The sequence below is a fragment of the Pteropus medius genome, unplaced genomic scaffold (genome assembly GCF_902729225.1).
Source record: "Pteropus medius unplaced genomic scaffold, Ma_sr-lr_union100, whole genome shotgun sequence".
NCBI lineage: Eukaryota > Metazoa > Chordata > Mammalia > Chiroptera > Pteropodidae > Pteropus > Pteropus medius.
The window spans coordinates 1364837-1391033 of record NW_024353790.1 but is presented as its reverse complement, the minus strand read 5'-3'; the positions used below and the strand labels follow the sequence as shown (position 1 = coordinate 1391033).

At 39.9% G+C, this 26197-nt stretch overlaps 1 protein-coding gene across 2 annotated transcripts in view; it reads left to right on the top strand.

Annotated features, from left to right (window-relative positions):
- The window catches only part of MTHFD1L (methylenetetrahydrofolate dehydrogenase (NADP+ dependent) 1 like), a 167009-nt gene that overhangs the window by 75948 nt on the left and 64864 nt on the right, over positions 1-26197 (top strand). For both annotated transcript variants that reach the window (XM_039851354.1, XM_039851355.1), the window contains one exon: positions 24182-24321. In XM_039851354.1, the coding sequence (XP_039707288.1) occupies positions 24182-24321 (140 nt within the window). The remainder of the gene's footprint in view (positions 1-24181; positions 24322-26197) is intronic.

The window sequence follows — 26197 nt, the reverse complement described above, 5'->3', positions numbered from 1 at the left end:
AATAAAACATTAGAGACAAGGCTAAAACCCCCGTGAATTCTTTCCTGATTACTTGCCCTTTTCTGCTTCTCTAGAGGAAGTGCCAGTATCCTGATTGGGGAGGGGGCGGGGTATCATTTCTGAGCATTCTTTTATACTTTTATCACCTCTGTGTGTATCCACAAAAGATCTACAACAGATTCTCGAACCTTCTCTGAGCTTGACACACCCAGCATCTCAGGAGTTTTTCACAGCATCCCAGGCCAAAAAAAAAAAACAGGAGCCTCATCTCCTGTTCCACGTTGGTTTTCACACAGTTCTTGCTTTTTACTACGGCAACCACCAACAATGCTGCCTCGCGAATATGTGATGTCATTGAAAGGCCCGCAGAACGACCGGGCTGACACAGCGAGCTAGCACAGAGTAGTGGAACTCGCTGCGTCCCCCAGCCCTCAAGCATCGCCGAGTTCCCCTCCAAACTCTAAAACCTGCACGGCTCCTTTGAGCTCCTCAGGACGCCCACTGTGAACCACATATAGGCAGCGTGTTTCTGTAGTACTTTTAATACGTTTTAACATCTCATATATTAATAAATGCCACTGTCTGCATTGTGCTGTAGCAAGGGTCAGCAAACTTTTTCCATCAAGGGCAACATAATAAATATTTTCAACTTCGTGAGTTATAGCGTCTTTGTGTAAAAATTCCGCTGCCAAAGCATAACTGAAGCATAGATCAGACATACACAAATGAGGAAGGCTGTCTTCCAAAAGACATTATTTATGGGCTCTGACATTTGAATTTCATATAGCTTTCACATGTGATAAAATGTTCTTTTTCTGATTAGTTTTAAATTTGTGGAAAAATGTGAAGGAAAAAAAAGGAAAGAAAAAAACTGAAATCTACAGGCCATAGTTTGCCAACCCCTGCTCTGTAACTTTCTATTTTGGTTCAGTGTTACATTTTTGCATTTATCCAAGTAGCTGTGATCAGAGGAGCCTCATCTTACCCACAGTGTGGTCTTCGTTGGTATGAATACAGCATATGTATTTATACATTCTTTGTCGAGGGGCATTTAGATTCCTTCCAGAGTCTGGTCTTACACATAATGCTACAGGGAACATTCTGGTTTATGTCTCTGAGAAGACGTGCGAAAGGTTTTCTAGGGTCTATACCTAGGAGTGAGATTTGGGGGGTTTTCAGTATGCTTATAATCAACTTAATAGATAAATCCAAATTGTTCTTCAAAGTACCAATTTATATTACCACCAAGTATTTATGAGATTTCCGATTTTTCCACATTCTTCCTTGCATTTGTATTGTTAGATTTTCAAAGTCTTGCCAAATAGTATTTCATTATAGTTGTGAGTATAAGCATATGTACAGACGTTTCAGAGCATTTGTGAATTGCTATTTTCTTTTGGGGTCGTTTATCTTTTTTCTTACGAATTTACAGCTATACATTTTGTATTCTAAATAGGAATATTTTGCCACTACGTGTTACAAATATCTCCTTACATGTGTGGCTTATCTTTTAAATATATTCATCATACTTTTCTCATCTTTTTTTTTTCCCCCCCTCAAGATTTCTGCTTTTGGAGTCATAAAGATAATCTATATTGGCTTGTAAAATGTTGTCTCTTACATTTAGGCCTTTAATCATCCAGGAACTTATGTTTGTTTGTGGTGTCCCTTTTTCCTTAATTCATACAATTTGTGAAATTTTTCTTCCTCAGTGATTCTTTCAGAGGTGGTTGTCAGCCCCCGTCCTTAAAATAGGGAGCCAGGAAGCCTCAGTGGGTCTAAGTCACTCAGGAGCTCTGCTCCCCTCATCCCATGCCCCAGGGTGTTCCAGGCCAGTGGTGCCCGTGGTGCTTGGCCGTTTGCTGCTGAGAACTGCACGTGGGACAGCTTAACACACCACCCCCCCCCCACCCTGGCAATGTGAGGGTCGCCCTGTATTCTGTCTCCTTGAGAAAGAGGAACCTAAAAGGTGGTTTATCCAGCTCTGCTTATCAGCTGTAAAGATGAGGGCCGTTCTTCGAGAACAGGTTCCAAGCAGACTCTTCATCTGTTGATGCTTAGCGTTACCCAGCAGTGGTACCTGGTCTTTCCGTAGAAGTGAAAGTTTCTACTCTTATTGCCTACGTCATTCAAGTCTGAACATCTGCCATAAACTACACCCTTTCGAAAAGAAAGAGTGTAGTTTTATGGTCAAATTCCACACACTGTCGAATGACAGTTTTAGTTTTACAAGATACTGTGAATAAAATTTCTTTACCTCAAATACTTTCAGTTTTTCTCTTAATTATTTATATAGCTACTATGTTCACTAAATATGAATTAATCCAAAAGTGTTGTTTGAGATAAGGAAGAAAGAACCTTCACTAGGCAAGATAACGGAAGATAAAGGCCTTTATGATCTGGCTCAACAGAAAAAGGAATACATGGTGAAAGCAGTTTTCTAGAATTAATTTTCAGAAGAAGAATACAAAGCAGATGATTTTTAATTATAAAAGTCTTCCTCCTTTTATTTCAGCCCAGTAACTGAAGACTTTTCAATGAGAAGCCTAATTCCTGTTTGTTTTCCTCCATGGTGGATTTGGGGTAGGAAGCGATCAGAAGCTATGGCCCCTCCTTGATCCCCTTTCTCTGCCTCCCCACTAGAAGTGCCCATCATCCTGAATTTTGTGTATTGATGATGTTCAGGTTTTTTCATTATCGCTACTAACGTACACATATTCTTTTGTATATATATCAACTTTCATAAATTTTTTTAAAAATTTAGGAATGGGATTTCTTAAAGGGCACCAGATTTTGCAACCCGATCTTTCAAAGCGTCAGTGGCATTAAGTTAGAATACTGTTTAGTTAGACTAACGGTTTTTTGGTTTGTTTACATAGCAGTGTAGCTTAGTGATCGTTCTTCTGCTGTAATACACTGAAAAATCAATATAGTAGAGATGATTTTCTTCAGAGCAGCCAAGCATATTAGATTGCAGGCTTCAACCACCTGGGCTTGAATTGCCCTCCGCCCTGTTCTGGCTGTGACCTTGGGTAGGTCGCTTAGCCTCCCCAAACCTTGTTTGCTCCTGACCTACCTCAAGGCTTGTCCTGGGGACGAAGCGTGGTAAAGCTGGAAAAAGCACAGACTCCAGCATAAACTGGACAGTGGATGCCAGCTGCTATTACCACGTGAAGGTGCTAAGGATCTTCACTTTTAAGATAAAACTTCACAGATACTAATTCATTCCTCCAAGCAAAGAATATCTGCATGAGTACATTCGTTAAAGTGAAACTCACAGAACAGTTAGAGTTCTGACGATGGAAAACGCCTGTGCTTGTGTCCCTTCTCATACAAAGGACCATGGAGAGATCTGAGGGGATCTGATTACTTCAAAACCCCTCCTTTGAGTTAGGGCAATCCTTCTAGAACGTCTTGTTTAAAATGCTTTGTAGTCACCAGGGAGAAAGCAGAGTAGCCTGGGACCCAGCGTATTCACAGGTGCACAATGGTGCATTTCCCTCTCTCCCTAAGCCTTGCAACTGCTCTGGGATGCAAAAGCGTAAAAGAAACTTAAACGTGACAGCTGTTGAGAAACAATGCAGAGAACCTTTGCAGTGGCATTCAACATTAAAATTAAACACATATGGTCTTGAATTCTGCAGGCATAGTTAACATCTCAAATATACTCTTGATGCCAAAAGGAATTCTAACTAAAATATTAAAGAATTTGGCTCCTTATTTAGGAGGGACCATCAGTGCCAAGGGGAGAAAGACAGGTGAGCCTTTTTGTGATGTGAAAAAATAGAGCAGCCAAGCCATTTAGTCTGTGCTCCTTTTAGCCAAAAGCATATAGAGTCCATAGGTCCATTTAATGTAGCATCTGATTATACTTTACATGTATTTGCTTTCATGAAAGTGCTAGTAAATAATGCAGAACTTAATTGGGCAACTTTTATAAATGCATTTGCTTTGGTTGAATTTGCAATCTGTCTTCTTAAGTCAGAATATCATCTAAGAGCCCAAATCAAAGGCTTTCATTAAAAAAATTTTAAATGAACTCGCATTATAATATAACCCTTAAATTTTAACCAATTCTCATGAGGGATCCCAAGACCTGTAGCTGACCTGTATGTGTTCTGTCCTAATATTTGGATTCATCCAAGTAGTTGCATTTGCAACTATGAATATGCCACAATTTATTTATCCAGTCTCTCTCTCTTGTTAACAGATATTTAAGTTGTTTCCGGTTGTTGTGTTATAAACAGTAAACTCCATGATGAGCGAATGTTCTTGCTTTTATCTCCTGGTGTGTTTGTGCCCGAGTTTCACCCAGGAAAAATTTAAATATGTTGGTACATCCTACATATGCATAACATAAAACAGTTTCAAAAACAACTTTCCATCACTAAAATCGTACTCTTATCATTATAGAAGAATTAGAAAATCTTCAAAAGTAAAGAATACTTCAAATCATCTCTAATATCTCCATGCAAAGATAATTCAAATTTGTTCTACTACTTCCATACTTTCTTTTTAAGGCACAGTTATAATCCTGTTGAGATGAATTACTCAGTTTAACGTTTAGCATTTTTGTGTAGAAAACAATGTGCTGACTAAACGTCAATTTTCTGAAAAGAGTCAGTCTTCAGAGCTGTTTCACCCCCTTCTGCCACTACTGTCCCCAAAGTGGTCTTCACTGTGGCTTATTGGGGGTTTCGCTGTCTCGCCATCTGTACCCCTGTCCACAGCCCTTCATACAGACCTCTGCTTCTTTCACCCTTTTGTTTGGGTGTTTGTTCTCTCTAATGCTCTGATGGTCAATTCTTAACTCTCTCATTTGACCGGGCTTCTTCCCCTCTCTTCCTCAAAGCACTCTGTAAACATGAGCTCTCCCGGCTCTCCTCCTGCTCCTCCCAGCAACCCCTTCCTGCACGGTCCCTCAGTCTTGGGCTCATCCTCAGATCTTTACCTGTCTACCCTCTTACCCCATAACTTGACTGGCCATCTCCATACTTCTGTACCCCTGGCCAGGACGTCACCTTGACAACCAGACGCCTATATCCAAATGCCTTCTCAGACTTAAAATTCCTAAACCATAATTTTGATTCCCTTTTCTCAGGTCCCAGTCTTGCTTCCCATCTCAGTTAATGACAGTTTCATTCTTCTCTTAGCTTCTGCCAAGGGCCTTGAAATCATTTTTGCCTCCTCTATTTTAGTCCATCAAAATGGATATGACCCAACACTCCTGTCACATGGCTGTCCCACCTGGTCCTGGTCACCACCATCTCTGCCCAGGCTTTGTAACAGCTACCCCTCACCCCCACCCTGACCACAAAGTCTGTTTCCATAATGCCACCAGAGTGGTCCTTTGGAAGCCTGAGTCAGATCCTGTCGACCTCTGCTCAAATCCTCCAGTGTTTTGTATCTTTCAGAATAAACCCTGACCTAATCTTCCCACCAGTCCCCCCACTGACCTCACGTCCGCCTGCCCTGCCTTTTCCTCAGCCTGCCCAGCGCCTCCTTCCGCATCAGGGCTATGCACCTGCTGATCTCACTCTTGAAGTTCCCTCATAACCACATGGTTCGCTCCTTTGCTTTATTCAGATCTCTGCTTGAGTGTCAGAGGGGCTTTCTGTGGGCTGAAAGAGCACCCACCCTCTCCCCAGCACCCTCGTCCTCTGTGCCGCTGCCTCCGCCAGACAAGCATGCGTTTGCTTGAGCACCGCCTGTCTCTCCACTGGAATACAAATCTGCTAGAGCGTTGGGACTTTTGTCCTTTTCGTTCACTGCTGTATCCCCCGTTCTGAGTAAACGTCTAATAAATGTCTCCCCAGTGCAAAGAGCCCCATAGAGGGAGGGAGCAGTCCATAAATTCGTCACCTCAGAAGTATAAGAATTATCTACTTGGGTTCTAAGGACAGCCCCAGTTCAAATCCTGGTTCTGTTCCTTATCAGCTCTGTGACTTTGAGCAAGTTACGTAGCCCCGTGTGTCCTTAAACATAATGTGCCTGTTCCCACTTTCTATAGTGAACACTCGACTATCCTGAAGTAAAACTCAGGTATTGTAACTTTCTACATATAATTTCAAAAAGCAATGTAATATGTTAGTTGTGATAGAAAGGTATTTTATGATAACACAATATGTATTGCTATATGTATTAATTAGAAGAAGTATTTCAACGACACCAGAAGATATGCCGAGTGGTCAGGGCCTGCACATACACAAGAATTAGTGAACGCACAGCCGCGAATGCGAAAGAATGAGGTGCGTTGTTGTCAACTCAGATGCCACAAGAGGAGATTGGCATTGGTGACGCGATTTTCTGAAAAAGTGGACCACTCTTGGAAAAGTTCCAAAGAGAACAAAGATTAACCTTGCCTTGATCTTCCTTCTTGTTCGCATTCCTTAAAAGTTTGGTACATACCTATAGCTTAAAAAAAATTTTTTTGCGTTTTTATCTAAAACGTATTGGGGGATGGTTCTAGGTTTATATAATCATAAACAGGTTTTTCAACTATGAGAGTGTTTGAGGGAAGACTATGTGAGGCAGGGGATAAATCTTTGTGGGACTATCCTGCACTTCGCAAGATGACCAGCTTCCTGGTCCCACCCACCAAATGCTAATGGCCCCCTCCCAATCACCGAGAGACCAGATCCACCCCCAGGGTGGCACCCTGTCCACTGGGAGGTGACAATCCCTCCACGCTCCAGTTCTCTTGTCTGTAAAGCTAGAGAAAATAACATGACCCGACACATAAGGCAACTTTACGGAAATGATGTGTATTAAACACATTGGAGCAGTTCCTGGCATGGATGTGTCTTTGCTAGTGGTAGCAAGTGTTTAGCTTCCTTGAGGACCTGCCGGGTGCTTTATATGTGTTTACATGTGTGATAACCCTAGGACGTAGTTACCAGAATAAACCCCATTTTACAGGGGAGGAAAGCGGACATCAGCATGTCAGTAGTTGCCCAAAGGCAAACGGCTAATGCCAGCAGGAGCGGGGACTTGCACCCAAATCCCTGGCCCCCAGGCATTTGTTCTAACCACTGTGCTTTACCGCTTCCTAAATGTTTGCGTTTATTTCTTATCATCATTATGTAGCCCTGTGCATAGCACATAACAGGCACTAAATAAGTAAATTGTTTTTTAAATAAAAAACTTAGTACACATCAGTTTACTGAATGACTTACCTACTGGTAAATGTGTCTGAATTTCCACTAGCCTTTTTGTGGTGAATATGGGCATATTTTCCCAGTGGTTTGTTGAAGCAGTAATTAAAAGAGTAATTAAATAAAAAGAGTAAAACGTCTTGAAAAAAGCTACAAAAGAAGTTTTGAACTTTAGGAATGTCTAACCTGACCTTGACTGTTTGCATTTGAGAAATGCAAATTTATTTTCAATGCGTTACCTAGCCCATCCCTACTTATTCTAAATAATAATGTGCTCATAATGCAGTTCTGCATACCATCATAATATGTAGAATTAAATAGGACCCTTGTCAAAACATTGTCTTGCATAGATTAAAGCTATGAAAATTAACATAAAATGATTTTAAAATGTGCTCCAGAGGTTAAACTTGACTCTTAAAATTCATAAACTGCAAGCTTTTTGAGAATTTTTTTTTTAAAAAATATCCATTGCATAATGACTTTTAAATTGACATTGTATGACTGCTGTCTTATCCCATCTTGTCTGAGAACCTTCAGTCTGCAAAGAGTCAAATGACCCCAACATAACTATAAACTGCGTTTTAGCAAATTGCGATTATATGAGATTATTTTTAAACTTTTAGCAATATTTATAATTTTATAGTACAACCGTATTGTATTGCTGTTCTCATACAAAGAAAACATTTTGAGCAGGGAGTACGAGGAAGCTGGTCATTGCTGAAGGAATTGCAGATTTCTTTTGCAGACCTCTTTACAGCTTTTGGGGGCAGAGAAAGAAACATTGATTGTTAGTGTTTTCTAAAAGTCTCAGCCTTTTACCAACATCAGCTAGAAATGTCGTTTTAACCATGGATGCTTTGATAGAAATAATATCAACTGTAAAAAACTACCTAAGGTTTAAAAGGCAAATTAACTACCTTTTAATTAATTAATTAAAAGTTTAATTAAAACTACCTAAGGTAAATTACAAAGGGCTTGGATATCCAGTTCAAAAGAAAGCAGAGTAAAGAGGTAACTTCAGAGACCAGCGAGGTAGCTGAGTGTGATGATAAAGACCTCTTTCAGTAGAAGAATTTAAATAGAATTGCAAAATGGAAACTAACAATCAGCCTCATGTTCATTAGCGAAGCCCTGCAAGGCACACTGATGCGTTCAGGAACACGTGACAGGAATGTTTACAGTCATCTCTATACTCATCATTCCTGAAGTCCTCGCCGTGTCGTAAAACAAAATCAATAACGGTACAAATATTGGAATGGAAGAGTCAAATTTTTCATTTTTATGTGTACTATGATTATATAACTAGAAAATTCAAGAAACTTATTTTAAGTAATAAAAGTTTTAGATGGCTAGTTGGATGCAATGTAAATATGTGAAAGTCAGTAGTTTTATATCAGCAGTAAAGTTTGGTGCTGTAATAGGGGAAATATCCTATTTATATGTGTCCCCAAGACTATAAATAACCTAAGAATAAATGTAACAGACGAGCATACAGAAAAAAAATAACTATTAAAATTTATTGAAAGACTCAGAGCAAGACCTCAATCAATGGTGAGACACATACCATGTCCTGAGATTAAATAATCATTATGTCAGACTAACATGTAAAAGACTATAAAATAGCTATTCTATTCAATACTGTATTATCCTATGTAGTTACTATAAAAGCTATGGACGAAGATGAGCTTCCTAGTTAAATTAATAACAGCGCTTGTCTGGATTCTAGAATAAATTCATGAGGATAGACAAGAAAAAGTTTAAAAATAATAACGGATGACTTACCTGACTCTATTAAAACAAGGTAATACTGCCACAATAATAAGGAGGGACAGGCAAAACTGATACCAGAAAAACACCCTAGAGTATCCTTAAATAGACTATTTCATTATATGTGGAAATTAATAATTAGATACAGATGACATCTCAAATCAGTGGTGAATGGATGGACTAATGTTTAAATTATGTTCAGGCATTTGGCTATTAATTTCAAAACATAAACTTTAGAGTCTTGTATCTTAATATATTTAAAATAAAGAGAGAGATTAAATTTTAATGTGGAAATTAAAACTTAAAGCTTTAAGAAAAAAGCATAAAAAGTTTAGTAGTATTGTTGTAATAGATTTATATGTAACATGGAAAGATGTTCATGATATTTAAAGAGAAATCAAGTTGCAAAACAACATTGATACCAATATAGTTCTCATTTTTAAGAATCGTGAGATAAATACCTATACACGCAATAAAAAGGTTTAGAAGCATATCATCAAATGATTACTTTTATTTATCTGTGGGAAATGAAGTCATGGCGACTTTCACTTTATACTTTATGTTCTTTTGGTATTCTGGAAATTTTTACAATTTGTGTTTGTTAGTTTTGTTTAAAAAAAAAAAAAAAGAATTGGCATGAAAAATCTGAAGTAGCCTGACGTGCAGAGTTAGGGAGACACGTTCGAGGAACAACGCACAGACCGAGCAAATGAATGTAGATGGGGAAGTGCCGGTGCATTCTGGGGATGGTTTCACGGGGGTACGCGGTGAGGGAGATGGATTTCCTGGCTAGATGAGGTCATTCTGGAGGGGAATGGATGCCAATCTGAAACGTTATGCTTTGTATTACTGGTGGAGGTAAACTGACAATTTTTAAATGGTGATTCCAGTAAGACTCTCCCAAGAAGATGGGATGGGAGGCGAGCCTTGAAAAATGGTTAAGATACAATCTCGTGCAGCAGGACAGAGGGGAGAAAGGTCGGCACGTGATCAAGGAATCGCCAGTAGCTCAGTCAACCCAGAGATGTGGCAGGGAAGACAGACTGGAGGTGTGTCCTCAACGTCCTTAAAAGTCATCGATTAGAGTTTGTATAGTTTCTAATCCACGAGGACTTCCAGAGCGATTGCATAAAGAGTTGTGGTGAGCAGGACTCCGCCGAAGATGGCTTCCTTCCCAGCCCCCATCTCGCACCAAGCAGCTCTTTCCACCTTCCCGGAGACAGGAAGTGAGGGGAAGGAGAGGCCAAGGTCTCATCCCATGGGGCTCCCTCTCCCGAGAGGCTCATCGCAGTTAGAGATGAGGCTGCTGTACACCCAGCAAATACCGCTTCTGGGCTTGCCCATGAGGCGAGATCTCAGAAGTACACTGTTGAGTGAAAAAACAGGTCGTGGAATTGTAAGTGCAGTCTGACACATTTTAAACACACAAAAACAACACTCTATTTGTTTATGTCTTGTATATGTGTAGAAGTAGGAAACCATGAACTGGATCAGCACCAAGTTAGTAAGAGTTGCTGATTCTGGGCAGAAGGGAAGGAGCTGAACTGGGGGCCATGCCTGGGAGGCTGCAACTCTATCTGGGCTGTTTGACTTCTTTGTAGAAGGAAAATAAGCCGTTGTGGCAAAATGGTAATGTTAGTTAGTTATGCGTGGGATGGGGGTGGGAAGAAGAGAGTGTGGGTCTGTAATTTAGGAGACAGGCTGAGGCTGGAGCCATAGATTGGCAGTTGTCATTAGTCTGTGGTCAAGTGTTTATACTTAAGAGCTAAATCCGAATGTTGCTGGCCCTGTTTAGTGGGTCAGGGGCTTTAGGTTACTTTCTAGCAGGAGTGATGGTTTGCGTACAGCCACCCACACTCTTCCATTTCCCTTGGGATGAACAGTAGAGATGTGGACAATAGCTGACCAGGGCTAAACGGGCTGACTGAGCTGGGGGGAGACTTTCTCTGTACACTGAACTGGAAGAAATGAACAAGGCTGTGAGACTTCTCGGTGGTTCCCTTGTAGGCTGCTTTCCAGAGGCAGTGAGGAGGGCTTTTCATCCGCTAAATACTCCTTATTCCACACCAAGATGTTCAGTTGTTTTAATGAATGAGGTTTTTTGTTTTGGGGGTTTTTAATTTTTTTTTTATATGTTTGAGCGTTTATTTACACAGATATTCTGAATTTCAAACACTGGTGATCTGAGTACCTTTCGATTCCTACTCATCTTGTTTAGTCCTTTTTTTTGTTTGTTTTATAAAGTTGCATGACTGTTTTAATTGACTGTGGGTCATTTTACTTCTTAGGGGTCAGGTAATAATGTAATAATATAACTTCCAAAAATATTTAAAACAACTACGAAAATAGTTTTTTACCTCAAAAAAAAAAAAACATTTCTTTATCAAACACACACACAAGACAGAATTTAGAGTGAGAAAAGTTCTTGAAATCCGACGAACAAGAAACCCACTGGAGTCCAGCACATATATCCGGTGTCATTGCAGACTGACACACATACTGGTTTCTGCTGTCTTGATTCAATTCTGTGTGGGGAGCTTGTGAACAGACTCTCTCTCTCAGTTACCTTCAGTGGTGGAGCTTCAGGGCATCTATTCAAAGAGTTACAGCCACATCTCAGCCTCCAAAATTTCAGCTCTTCCATCAGCAAAACTTTGAGCAAATCTCACATCTTTTCTAAATTAAAAATGTAATCTTGACTCCAGTCCCAGAGTTACTATTGTGCAGAAAGAAAACACTGCATCATGTTCAAATAATGCATAAACAGAAATGATAGAAATGAAAAATGCTATAATGTTTCTCAGTAGGCTCTATTTTCACAAATGGATCAGTTAGGAGTAGGGTGACCCAAAGCAAATAGAAGTTTGTTTCTCTGTCACATAAAAGAAATCCGGGATAGACAGTCTGATACAGCAGCTGCTCTACCATCAGGGACTTTGCTGCCTGGTAATCCAGGATAGTTGCACAAGCTCCAGCCATCACATCTCTATGCCAGCCAGCAGGAAGAAAGAAGAGAGGTATACCCCCTTTTTCAGGAGCCTTCCTGGACATACGACAGCTGCTGTTTTCATCTCATTAGTAACCTTGGTCCTACAACCATATCTAGCTATAAGAGAAACTAAGACATTTTCTGATTCTATATGGTCTCCTTTAAATAGAAAAGTGAGTCGCTAATCCATATTAGTATAATTCAAGAGGTTTTCCCAGACACAGAATTGAGTTAATGCCGAGTCATCTATGTCACTGTCTTCATTCCCTTCCTAACGACATCTGCCAGACGGCCAGGCAGGGTTTAAGAGAGGAGACCTTTGACTTCTCTACACAGACATACTCAGGACTTTCTTCTAAATCCGCCAAACTGACCGGCCCTCTTTCATTCTTACGTATAGGTCACTTTTGAAAAAGAGTTTAAAACATGTTCAAAAGTAAGATTGGTTTTATAAATCACCTAAGAAATGTGGAGCATGTCCCTAAGACACTAACCTTTTTCAAATAATATTTTATTATATAGAATATTTTATTATATAGAATATTATATAATAAAATATTATTTGAAAAAGGTTAGTGTCTTAGGGACATGCTCCACATTTCTTAGGTTAATTGAAAAGACTAGGATACAAAAATGTCTTTAGAGCATGACACCGATTATGTCAAAGGTAAAAGCATGTAGGTGTGGTGCTGTCTTTGTGGGACATCCCCTACCTGCCCTTCAGGAATCCAGCTCAGAAATTTGCAAGTCAGATAGGCCTTGTGAAACCTTGTTTTAATGCTTATCTTTTGCCAATAGAATAAACATTAAATATTTGTATACACTGAGTATTTTCCTGTATAATACAAATAATGATTTTTATCAGTGGCTTTACCTTAGTCAGACCCACTTCTAGGTACTAGGGCAGGCTGGAGATGCACCAAATGGAAAAATGAGAGAGATGGCAAATTGAGGGTTTGTTCTTTGTTCAAACGAACTGAGAATTACACCAAGCTTTGGTTTCCATTCTTTCCGGGTATAGGGATGGGGTGGAGGTGGGGGAGGATGGAACCCAAGAATTATTCCTGCCTCAGTTCCCTTTTCCCTATGAAATATCTCTACCAGCTGTCTCAAGGACACCATTCCCCTGTCAACACGAGGAGATAGCTAGGAACCTGATTACAGTGGAAACGGTCAAAGGTACCTGATTTGTTTTCTTCTTCATGTCAAATTTTCCAATAATATATCACTAATGATATATTTCTAAGAATATATTCATTCTGTAAAGAGAGAAGGTTCTTTTGAAAATAAGCCAAAGAAAAAAATATGCTCATCCATCCTTTTCAAGGCTATTATCTTTTTTTTTAAGAAACAATTTCTTTATTGGATGTGTGTATGCATTATTACACAGCCTTATGGTATACATTTTACATGTACATATTTGATATAATATTTTTAAATTTTATTTTATACAGTACATTGGTTAGACATTTATATAGTTTATGATACTTTCATTTGAGTTTTTTACAGATGTAAATATGAATTACTGGCGTTCTCAGTGTGACCTCATTTGTTCTGTTAAGTCAGATCCTTTCAAGGTCCAATTTCCAGTGGACAGGCAGTGGGCCTTGTCTTACGCTGGTGTCCATGTCCCACGTACTGAAGGGAACATGGAAAGCAGGGCAGTGCAGACCGTTCTTGCCTCTACGCCCAAAAATAGAGCCATGGGATCAGTGAGAATAACATGGCATTTGTGACCCTAAATATAAACATGATGGCTGGTGAGATCCGGGGGTGTTGTTCCTGTGTGCTGTTTGCTCCAGTACTGGGCAGAATCGGGCCAGGCCTGAATAATCATTAATTTGATCGTCTCGTAGGAGACTGGTAACGCGAGACATGACTGTAAAACCAGCAACTGAATCGAATGCCTTATGACACAAATCTGCTTTCTCTTACTATGTGCGATATTTCCTGTATCTCTATCCTCGTCTTTATCTTGTTTTAATTCTGGTCGCAACCCAGGACAGCAGCCCCTCCTCCTCCGTTTCCCTTCCTGTGGTTTCAGTTACCCGCAGTCAACCCCACTCTGATTATATTAAATGGAAAACTCCAGAAATAAACAATTCGTACGTTTTTGATTGGGCTCTGTTTTGAGTAGCCTGTTGTCTTGCTCCGGCCCGCCCAGGACGTGAATCGTCCCTTTGTCCAGCATCTCCACGCTGTCTGTGTTTCCTGCCCGTGAGTACTCAGTCGCTGTCTTGGTGATCAAATCAACTGTCGCAGAATCTTGGTGCTTGTGGTCACGGAACCTGATTCTTCTTGCTAAGGGCCCCACGGTGCAAGAGTGGCGATGCTGCCGATCCGGATACGCCGAAGAGAAGCCCGAAAGAGCTTCCTTTCCGTGAGAAGGTGCAAGTTCTCAATTTAAATGAGGAAAGAAAATAAATTGTATACTGAGGTTGCTAAGATCTGCGGTAAGAATGAATCTTCTATCTGTGAAACTGTGAAGAAGGGAAGAGAAATCCATGCTAGTTTCGCTGTTACACCTCAAACTGCAAAAGTTAAGATGGAGAAGGCATTACATTTGTGGGCGGAAGACACGAACAGAAAACGCGTTTGATGCTGCCCGAGGTTTCAGGCATCCGCTGGGCGTCTGGCAACGTAATCCCCATGGAATAGGAGGGATTGATGCGTTGATTTTGTGACACACTAACGGATCTCTACCTCTAATTCGAAAATCCCTGTTCTGGGCTGGTTGTATTTACTAAATATGTTATAGAATCTGCCTCCTTTCACACTTAAAATGTTTTCCTTCTGTCTTAATTTCTTCTATAATCAAAGTTGTCATACTAGGAATGATGGTATATTTCAATTTGTTTTCAAACTCAGTAATCCTATTTTCACTTGCTAAGTTTCCTAACACTTACAGAAAAAGCTATTACAGTCTCTGCCCCGGGAACCTTTATGATAAAATACACTTCCGTATGACGGTTATACATTTTTCCTCCATGCGTTTGTCTTCGTGAACTGCTCAAGCAAAAAAGTTCTCATCCATCTTTCCATTATTTCAAGTTAAGGCATGGTCGTAACGAAGCCTTCCGGTCTCAAGGGCTGCAGGAGAACAGCTCTGCCCGCACGCAGTTATCCAGAATTCCAGGGCTCTAGCCAGAAATTTGGGACACCACGCGTTTGCTAAAAACGGAAGGGTTAAATCCCTGGTCATAGCAACGACATTGTACAAATGCTCATGACCCCTACCAGAAGATGGGAACTGCTTGGATAATAGATTCGTGAATTTAATTCAGTTGGATTTTTATGAGAGGTAAAAATTACATGTATGATTTAATTTTCATCTGATTTTTTTTTTTTATCAAAATTAAATTTCACTTTGGCCAAAATCATTTTACAAAACAAGATGATTAACGATGGGTCCAAATAATGTGAACCGGTGTCTGTGACCAATTAACTCCGCAGAGGAAGCAAAGTCTGGCTCCCGAAACTGGAGCGCATCTCTATGGCATTACTGGTATTTTTGAAGTTTTTATTACTACCAAAAATATAGGGTTCCAGTGGACCTATGTCCTTTTTATACTTAGCTTATCTTTTTCCCTTTCCCCAATAACTTTCTCATGTGTTGTATATGATTAATAAACTTCCCCTAATAGGAATAAAAACATTGCCATCAACAAAAACATAAAAAAGAAGGACACATGCTACTGTCAATAATAGGGTCATTTTTTTACTGGTTTCTTCTTCCTTTCGATCTCCCAATATGTGCCCAGTTGATTTGTATACTCTATAGAAATTTGACCCTGAAACATTTAATAAAATCAAAGAGGGTCATAGATTAAATAGACAAATCCAAAACAGCTTCAGCATTTAATTTTTTGGTAAAATTTCATAGACTTAAGATGAGCTGTATCCTCAAAATTAATATGTTCTAAATCAAGTTCACTTGTTTTTCAGCTGTAGTAATAATGCTGAGCTTCCCGTGTAGTGAATTTAATAGTTCATCCTGGCTTACTTAGTCTTCTAATAACTGAAAAAAATAATTGAAATTCTCGAAGGCTACCCCACCTTGCGCTCAAGTTCAGAATTCTGCTTCTGTGACCTTAAACTCCACTTTCCCTGAGTTTATCTGCAGACAGCTGCAGCCGAATAGACTGTGTTTACGTGGGGTAGAGCAGGGCAGTTTGAAGATTCTAGTTTCCATTTCCTTCAGCCTTGTTCAGGAAGTATAGTCCACAGCACTTCAGAATGAGGTTCCGTCCAGCAAATACCTTGCTTCTTCCTGTACAAAAGTTTTATTTTTATTTCTGATTTGTTGTAAAAAAGTATAGTGATGATTGACTGAAAACTACAGTTTTATTTCCCCCTCTGTTTACAAAAAATTCTTTTGAGGATTAAGTTAGCGAAATCTGCCCGGAGCAGATGTATTTCTTATCTCAGCCCATTTTAAGCCACACTGATTGCGAGGACTAGCTCTTCTGTGAGACCTCTCACAGTTCATAAATTCAAGTTTGTGTCCAAAAGTAATGGGAAACTCAATATGTTTTATATTTGATATATGTGTTTGTTGCATGAGAGAAGAATTATTACCATTATAAAGTGGCTATGAAACCTGAAAATTCTAATCTTCTGCGTACATGGCCTAAAGGACCCCTTAGTGACATAGCAAGCTAGAAATTCAATTTGCAATTCTGGTGACAACATTCAGGCATGTCAAGTAGCCAGAAACTCAAGGAAGAATTATCTTTGTGCTTTAATTTAATTCTTAGAGTCCAAGGAGTATTTTCCCCAGAGTGAAAACAAAAATGAGAATTTCAGATCCAGAGTATTCTTTGCCTTTTCTCCCGCTGTATGCTGGTGGTAATAACAGGAACAGGCCGTTTGAAAAAGAAAACTGATGCTTGCGAGTTGGAGTCGCTCACTTGTTGGAGTCCCAACCAGTGATGGGAGGGCGGACGCCTGGCTGGAGAAGGCTCGGAAGTCCAGTCTGGGGGTCTGACTCAGTCAGTTGGAAGTTGGTGAAATGCCTCCTGGCCACCAGGAGACCACCTGGTTCTCAGGAGCCCAGGCTGCAGAGCAGGTGTTCTCTGCCTGCGGCCTGTTTCTGCTGGTGTTGGGTACCAGGCCCGGATGGACCTGGGCCTGGGAGCTTCCTCTCTCGAGGGTCTTTCTTTGTTCACCAGTAGAGTCCCTGATGCTGCCCCAGGTGCTGCACTATTGGCAGGTAGACCAGGAACTAAGAGCAGGTCGCGATTCGTCATCCCTAAATGACTTGCTCCAAGAGAGAAAACAAATTTCTGGATTCGATCCAAAAAAGAAAAAAAGAAAGAAGGGCATATCATAGTGGCGAAGCCTCCAGATTCCATGCTGTCTGTTACACAGCATGTCCATATCACAGTGAGAGAACCAGTCTGGGCACACCTCTCAGAGTTCAGAAACAGAATTTAGGGCTACTTCTCATAGATCAAAATATCGAAGTGTAAGGTGTGATGATTTTCACTGGTCTCAAAACTTACCAAGCAGTGGAGCTTGAGAAATGCTCCATGCCCCATTGATATATGGGGCAGGCAGAGACTGCAGTCAGATGGGCCTTGGTTTCAATTAAAGCTCTATCACCTTATAGCTGTGTGACCCTATGTAAACGTTCTAATACTTAACTTCATAAGCTGTAAGCGGAGCAGAAAGATACCTCACAGGTGTTGAAGAGTGAAGTGAGACAGGCGCTGCCTAGTACGCTGCCTGGCACGTGGACCGTGCTTAGTAAGCGTTAGTTCTGTGCCTCTCACTGTGCCCCAGTTTCTAACTAGAATAGCTTCTCCCCTTCACATATGTTTCTTCTTGGCAGTAGGACTGACCATTGCCATTGCCTGTGTTGTCCCATATTGATTTTTTTCTACCCATCGCTCCTTTCTTCCTTATGAAGTTCGTGCAGCAAGTCCCCAGTGAGACGCTACTTCTCGTTGCTGGAACTGCCATGTTGTAGCGAACGCACGGTTGACACAGCACACGAGACTGTGCTGAACAGGATTTTTCTGGGTTTATTATATATCCAGATCTTATGGTGCGTAAGGTTATCATTAACGTAATAATCTTGTATAGTTTTTTATTCTTGCACCTAATGCATCTGTAACATTCTCAGGAACAATCTCTAGAAAGTTCACGGCCCCTCTGTCATGATGAAACTATAGCAGAGCGTCTCAATCTCTGTTGGCATTTTGAGTGGACAATTCTGGTTTTGGTTTGTGTTTGTTTGTTTGTTTGTTGGGGGTGCTGTCCTGTGGATTATATGATGTTTAGCGGCATTCATGGCCTCTGCCTACTAGATGCCAGTTACGACAACCAAAAAATGACTCCAGACATTGCCACATGTCCCCTGGGGGGCAGGATCTATTCACAACCACTGATCTACATTTATGGTTTGTGATTCCATAGAAATGAGTTCAGTAAAATGTACTGAAGCAGGAGACCATTCAGAAATAAGTGTGAAACAGAGTTGAATTCAAATTTACCAGCATAATGGTAAATAAATAAAAATTTTAAAATACCCAGGGGAATTCATGTAAGAAAAAACAAAAGGGGAAGGTTTGGAAAGATGTTTTTTTTCATTAGGTAATTAATCAATCTTTTTCATCTTTGTCATGTTAAAATGGCCTGTTCCCTTGTGTGTTCACCACCCAAAGCCAGCGCTCCTTCCATCACGTGCAATGAAATATACAGGTGATGTATTACCGAATTGTACACTTGAAACCTGTATAATTATATTAACCAATGTCACGCCAATTAATAAAATAAAATAATTAATAAAATAAAATAATAACAGCAAAAAATTAATAAATAAAATAATAAAATAAAATAAATTAATAAAATAAAATAAAATAATAACGGCAAAAAATTATAAATAAATTAATAAAATAAAATAAAATAATAACGGCAAAAAATAATAAATAAAATAATAAAATAAATTAAAATAAAATAAAATAATAATGGCAAAAAATTAATAAAATAAAATAATAACGGCAAAAAAAATTAAAGTAAAATAAAAAGCGTACCATTTCTTCACTAAATGGAGACAAGAGTCCAAGGATGATTGCTTAAATGCCAGGCAGTATAACAGAGGTTCAGTAATTGGTGGAAGAGAAGAAATGAAGGTTTTTCCTAATGCTAGGATGCGTGTGTTTGATCAAAATTGCTTTTGAGTAGAATGCCAAGCGGCACAGATTGCATAATATAGTAAGTAGAGCTCTGGGCAAGACATCAGAGGGACCTGGGACACCACAGTGGGCGCTTGGCCCACGAAGGTAACAGAAGATGTTAGTTCCCTCGTGGTGCTAGGATTTTTGAACCCATATTTTGTAGGGTCTGCCTGTGAGGCGATGATGTCAAGGCTTTTTCTTTTTCTTTAAATTAGCCGATCAGTGACTACTTATCTGAGTCCTAATTGTCATTGAATTTCAGCTGTACTTTTTTGTGAACTGCTGGTTGGGGACATGATAGAATCATTTGAGACATAAAAATCATTTCTCTGCCGCACTGAAGAATTTCATAGATACCATATGTGCCTCCCAGTAGAGTGTAGTTGTTTGTTGTTTCCGTTTAGTTTGTACAGTGTGACTCAGAATGTCCTAGCAGATCAGTGTGGAAGGCCAGCCACCTGGTTGTCCAATATTGGGTTTTGCTCTCCAGCTGAACCCAGAGCTCTGTTTCCTGTCCAGGTTACTAACAGTATTTGTCCAAATAATTAATCCCTTTCCAACCCAGATCCACTGACACTTCCTTTCTGAGCAGATTATGCGTTTCGACATTTGAATCAAGCCATGCTACAAAATTACTATCTAATAGCTTCTGTGCTCGCACAATAAGAGTATTAGTCAGTGTTTCCTGTTTTCATTCATGTTGAAAGTTGACTGCTGTAACCCCCACATAAAAGAGATTGCCAAGACAAATAATTGCTGTGGCACGTGCAAACATTTTCTTGCAAGCCTTTTTAAATATGCAGCTTTCAGAAGTCTACAGTGCATGCTTTTCAGGAATTCTGAATCACAGAAAGGGTACTTGCTTCGTGACTTAAGAACAAGTCTATGTTAAAATCAGTGTTAAATAATTATTCAGCCCATATCGTGTGTAAAATTAAGGACAACAAATACAACGAGGGAATAAATTGCTTATTGTGGATCACAAGGAAAACATACAGGTTTTTCTATGTTTGAAATTCTCAGCAAGTGCCACGGAAATGGAATCTGGCAATAAAAGTGGCTTGTCCCTTTCTCATACCATGACCCACTGAGACACAGCACTCCATGGAAATCATCATTTGTTGATGGCACCTTATTAAGTGGCCCTAGCTTTTGTATTTACTGATGGTACATCAGCATACCTTTCCCACACTCTCTGTTTTCCTTAGAAGCCCGATATTTGAAAATAAATAACATAAAAATGATAATATGAAGTATTTCAGGACAGTTTTCAAAGTATAAGAATTTGGTACTTTCTTCTGTTCACCCCCACCCCACCCCCGCACCCCCACATCATTTCCCTTCATATTTCCTTAGCATTTTGAAGCCACAGTCTCTGGACCTTTATTACCATGTCCTGTTTCCTTCCCTGAGGTTCTCCTTGTTACTACTTTTTATTTTCCAATTAGTCTCTTAAAACATGAATTTAAGCTTAGCTAGACTATGTAAACATTTCAGATGGTCATATCTTTATCAGATATGACAGTTACATCTTTTAGTAAAACCGTTTTGGCATTGCAGAAAAAAAGTATGATAGGGAGGTATAAGAACATTTTAAATTCTGTTTAATCCTGTTCTGTGTGTTTATCTACCTGTCTCCTTTGAGTGAGAGCCTTTAGATCATCATTGGTTCCAAGTCCCACTCTGATAGTTTCTTCATATCTTTATTAATTCATTTATATGTGGCGGGTACTGTATTAGGTCTTGGAGATACACAGATGAATGAGATATGGTCCCTGCCCTCCAAGTGAGAGATGAAACCTAAGTTGCTACATACAAAGATAGATATGGGCACCAAGCACCACGAGAAAGCAAACCAGAGGGCTAGCAGGGGCAGCTAACTCTGCATAAGAGGACCAGGGCTGTGGCCAGGAAATGGGACGTCTGACCTAAGGCCCTCCCTCGCCCATCCCCCACCTCCGTATTTCTCGTCCTGGAGAAACCTACTTGGCCCTCAGAGCCTGGCTCTCTTGTCAGCTTTCTCCAAACCTCTCGGACAAAATCTGTTCTCTCCAATGCTCTGCTCTCCAGTTATCTCAAATCCAGTAGCAGATGGTCTCTCTGCCCACATCCCTGGAATGCTTAAGGTTAGGGACCCTGAGACTGGACTTCTGCCACTGAGGAAAATGCCTGGAAGTAGCAGGAATTTGACAAATGCTTAAGAGTTGAATATGATTTCTAGCAAATGAGGAGATCTGTTCTTTTGGTGACAATGATGCAGACCATTTTTCTGAGCTCCCATTATGCACCAAAAAGCAGTAACTTAGTACTTTTTACGTGTGTCATCCACTTAGTTCTTCCAACAAAGTCACGTGAGGACTTTTGAGACTGAAATAGAGTAAATAACTCACCAAGTTTGCACAGCTGGGAGGGATTCTGGATCCCGTCTGTCTGCCTGTCTGTGGTCTCTCTTTGATTCTGACCAGCAGGACAGTCACCTGTAATCTGGCACTAATGGCCTTGCTGTCTTTTTCCCTAATGGAAGCCCAGTCTGTAATGACCTTGGACAAAGTCAACCGGATATTCCTCTTCTACAGTCCACTACACCACCACCTTGCCAAAGTTAACATTGCTTTTACCAGGGCCACCACTGGCACAGGGATCGTGACCATCAACCATCATCTCTGGTTTTGACCACTACTAATAAAATCTCTAGAATTGTCCCAAATACTGTATAGAAAGGAATGTCTTCTACTCCAGTGGTTCCCGACTCCTGGCCTGCAGACCGGTACCAGTCCGTGGCCTGTTAGGAACCGGGCCGCACAGCAGGAGGTGACCAGCAGGTGAGCTAGCAAAGCTTCATCTGTATTTGCAGCCGCTCCCCAGCGCTAGCATCACCGGTGGCCTCAGCTCCACTGCAGATCACCAGGCAGTAGATTCTCAGGAGCACCGGTCCCTGGTGCCAGAAAGGTTGAGGACCGCTTGTCTACTTCTTTAAATTGTTCTGCTACATGTCTTGTTCTTAGAAAATATAATAAAGGAAAAAATGACTTGTAGCTATACTCATTCCAAATTGAATATTTTTAAAGGGATATTTTTCAATTTGTCAAAAGCATATCAACGGTCATAAAATTCTTTAACATACTCTGACCTCATACTCTTACCCTTGGGAATTTATTCCAAGAATATAATTTAAAAGAGGTTAAAGCTCATACACACAGATATTTTGCAGCATTATTTGTATTGGAAACAAGCCAAAGGTCCAATAACAAGGAGAATAATTTATAAATCTTGGTACATCAACATAACAAAATTATAAGCTGCCACTTATAATCATAAATTTTGAAAGTTTGTAATACAGCAAGAAAATCTGTGATAATTTTAAAGTAACAGAGTGGAACTACAAAATTCTACCTATTGTATAAAAATTATATGGGCACATGAAGTACTAAAAGGAAACCATAAAGAATTAGATAAACCGTTTGGTGTGTTTAGAGTTTGAAATTATGTGTGACATTTTTGTCGTTTTTATTTCCTTAATTCTTTTTAAAATATGTGTATACAGGGAATGCTAGGGACAGAGATCTTCATTTGTTCTCAATTTAAATATTTCGTTTTGATCTCACTAAATTTTTTTACTGTAATTCCTGCCTCTGGAATTATGGTCTTGGTTGTACCGTCAGCATATACAGTAGTATATTTCATAAACATTTAGTTTCTATTACATTAATAGTATTCCTTTCCTAGAGCAGTGTGCTTCTCAAATTTTAATGGGCATTCATCTCACCTGGAGATCTTATTAAAATGCTGATTTTGACCCAATAGGTCTGGGGTAAGGCCTGAGATTCTGCATTTCTAATAAACCTCCAGGTGGCGCTGGTGCTGCTGGTCCCAGAGCGCATGCTCCTGTGTGTGTTGACGACTGCTGCTGACCCGTATCAGTGGCGTTGTCTTGGAAAGCAACATTAGACATTCTCTCTGCTTCCTCCACGCTTGTCACAGTAACAGATCTAGCAATTTGGGGCCAGGGGAGGGGATGCCGAAAGATGAGTGCTGTCGGGGAGGAAAAACTTCTCCGCTCCTCCGAATTCTTCCGGCTGATTTAAGAAGCAAATTGACATGTGACAGATTAACAGGAACAAATCAAGTTTAATTTCGTACATGCGCGGGCTCCATAAGAATATGGGGCTCACAGGCAGTCAGTTATTGGGGGTTTATATGCCATTCTGACCTAAGGAGAAGGGGCGGGAGTCTGAGACTTCAAAGGAGAGGAGAGCAGTTCACATGGGGATGGAAAAACAAATGTTTGCTGGGCCATGCAGAGACGGTGGGACGGAGAGGACTTTGGTACCCAAGCACTGTGGACTGTCCCCTACCAACCTAGCCCATATTCTTTGTAGATAGCTCTGGTGATAATGTTCTTCCTGGACAAGGCCCTTTTCTGTAAATTCTTTTAGTTCAGAGGGAAGTAAAAATCTCTTCCTGAGCCTTTTGGATCGCAGTTGTTTTAAGCTCAAAATAATCTACATGCCAGGATGGCACATTCTGGGGAGACTCGTTGTGACCCCCGATAGTGTCTCTGTGGTTGTGGAATAAAGATGGTATCATATCAAGCCTGATAATCAACCTCCTAAAGCCATTCAACTAACTTGAATTTTGTCAGTCAGGAGAAATGACCAAGTGGCACTAAAATAAATGAGTCTACGAGTCTAGGATATAAGGAGTGAGAAAGGATTTTTTATGGTAATTATGTTAGCAGTGTTCTTTGATTCAATTTGGAACCTGATTAAAAAGTTGAAAATCCCAGTTGAATAAAGACAAGCTATGTTCAGAGTTATACCAGGAAAAAAAAAAAATCAAGACTTTGGCCAAGGCACAGTGGTGTGAAGTAGAGAGCCATCTTTTTAGGGAATGTAAGGAAGCAGAACATTTTCCGCAACTCGAGGGAAATCAGATTACCTTTGCGTATGAGCAAGGTGCAGGGCTGTGTAGTAACCAGGACGTGACGGGGAATTTAAGCTCTCCTTTGAATCCGAACCGGACCGATGATTGCCAGACCCTACTATTGTTTTTAGAGGATAACAGCAACTTTCCAACTTGATTCTCCACAGTGACTGAAGCTGGCTTCGGTGCCGACATTGGCATGGAGAAATTCTTCAACATCAAGTGTCGAGCTTCTGGCTTGGTGCCCAACGTAGTCGTGTTGGTGGCAACAGTGCGAGCTCTGAAGATGCACGGAGGCGGGCCAAGTGTAAGTCTCGTACTCCCTAGTTAAAAAAAAAATGTTTTTAATTAAGATAAAGCAGAATTTAGCATTTGAAACATTGAAACCTGCTTAATAATTCCAGTCTTCTGTCATGTCTTTCTCTTTTTATATAAATCGCCATGATAGGACCCTTAGAGTTTAGTAATACTCACAAAGTTATTTCTGTGTAGCGTTTTGGAAAGGAACATAACGTAACCACTTTTTAGTCCTAAGATTCATATCTGAAACTCATATTAACATTTTATAACCCCACGGTAATGGGAAGGTAGAGGCTCTGGTTCCTGAATAGAGCACATACGGATTAGAGTGATCGCTCTTGTGAGTGAAATTATTCAGTGTTTCTACAGATAGCTTTTTGGTTCACTGATGCTACATCTCATCAGATTTCATCTAGAACTATGTTCCTTCTGTTTCTGTTTATTGTGACTTCATTCTATAATTGTTATAGCACTGGATTATGTCTAAGAGAGCTTTTCTGAGAAAACAAATTCTGTTTTAAGATTTTTAAAGACTTTCAATGTTAACTTATATTATTATATATAGAATTTATCATTTCCACAGTAAAGGTATATTGTTTTTCTTTTTTTATTTTTATGTATTCTCAAAGGAAGAATACGAACTAATATACTGATTGTTTTTGAAATAGTATAATTTGGAGTGGCTTTGTCATTTACACTATTGATATATGTTAGACAAACTGCCAGGTCTGATTGCTTAATTGGTATACTGTTTTCACAAAAAGTTACATAATTAACGACTGTTACATAACAAAACAAATAACAGGTTTGCCATCATGAAACACTTTAATGTGCATTGTTTAATCATCTTCGCAACTCCTTGTCCTAAGAGAGGCAGACATTATTTGATACTGTTTTACAGATGAGGAAGTTGAGGTTTGAAGGTTTAGGGGATGTATGGCATGTTACCAGATCAGCAGAGAGCCAGATATGAAGGCTGTCACTTAGAGACAATCCTCCTATTCTGTCCACTGTGCAGAGCTGCATGTTAATGTAGAATAAGCAGTTTCTGAACCCCAAATCCACCCGTAATACCAGACACGTGAGCACTTCATTTTAGCCTGTAGTTTCACCATTATTTCAAATGGAAGATTGACATAACACATAAAGTATTAAATCCTAAAGAGTTCTGATTTTGCTCAAAACACCACTTGTTGCTACGTAAATCACTCCTGGACTTTAGACTTTGACTCTATATACCAGCTTCTATTTTCAAAAAACTATTTCTGCCAATATAAGATGCATTTGAAATTCTTTCTCTATTTTGCACCCTGAAAATGATAAAATCGAAGGACTTTAATTCTGGAAAGGGTTGAGAGATTGTCTAGCCGGTTCAGTCTTTATAAAGATAAAGTTACTGAGATGGAGAAAGATTTGGTGGCTTGCTTATTATCGCATCTATTTAGGGACTAATCAAATGCAAATCCAGGGTCTCTTGGCTTCTAGTCTAATACTTTTTTCCACCCTGTAGTCTCTGTCTTATAACAGTTCTCTACATAATTTATAATCCTGTTCAGTTCATCTTCATGTATGTGCTCTGTTTTACAATGGCTGCATTTTCTGCTCACTTCCATCTTGCACTCGAAGCCATGGTTCCATGCCAGCGATGACTGTAACAGGGCTCAAGCTTAATAGGCCCAGAAAAACGTGGAGGATAATAAAATGGGAGGATCAGGAAGCCGGGAGAGGCTCCAGTAGCACCTTCTGCGTCATATTTTATGAATGTCTATACGTATATCTCCCTTCTCGACTTCGAATTCCTTGAGATTAAGGACTGTGTCTTATTAATTTGTATATCCCTAGTGCCTGGCATAGTCTGTATCCAGGAAATGTTTTCCATAATT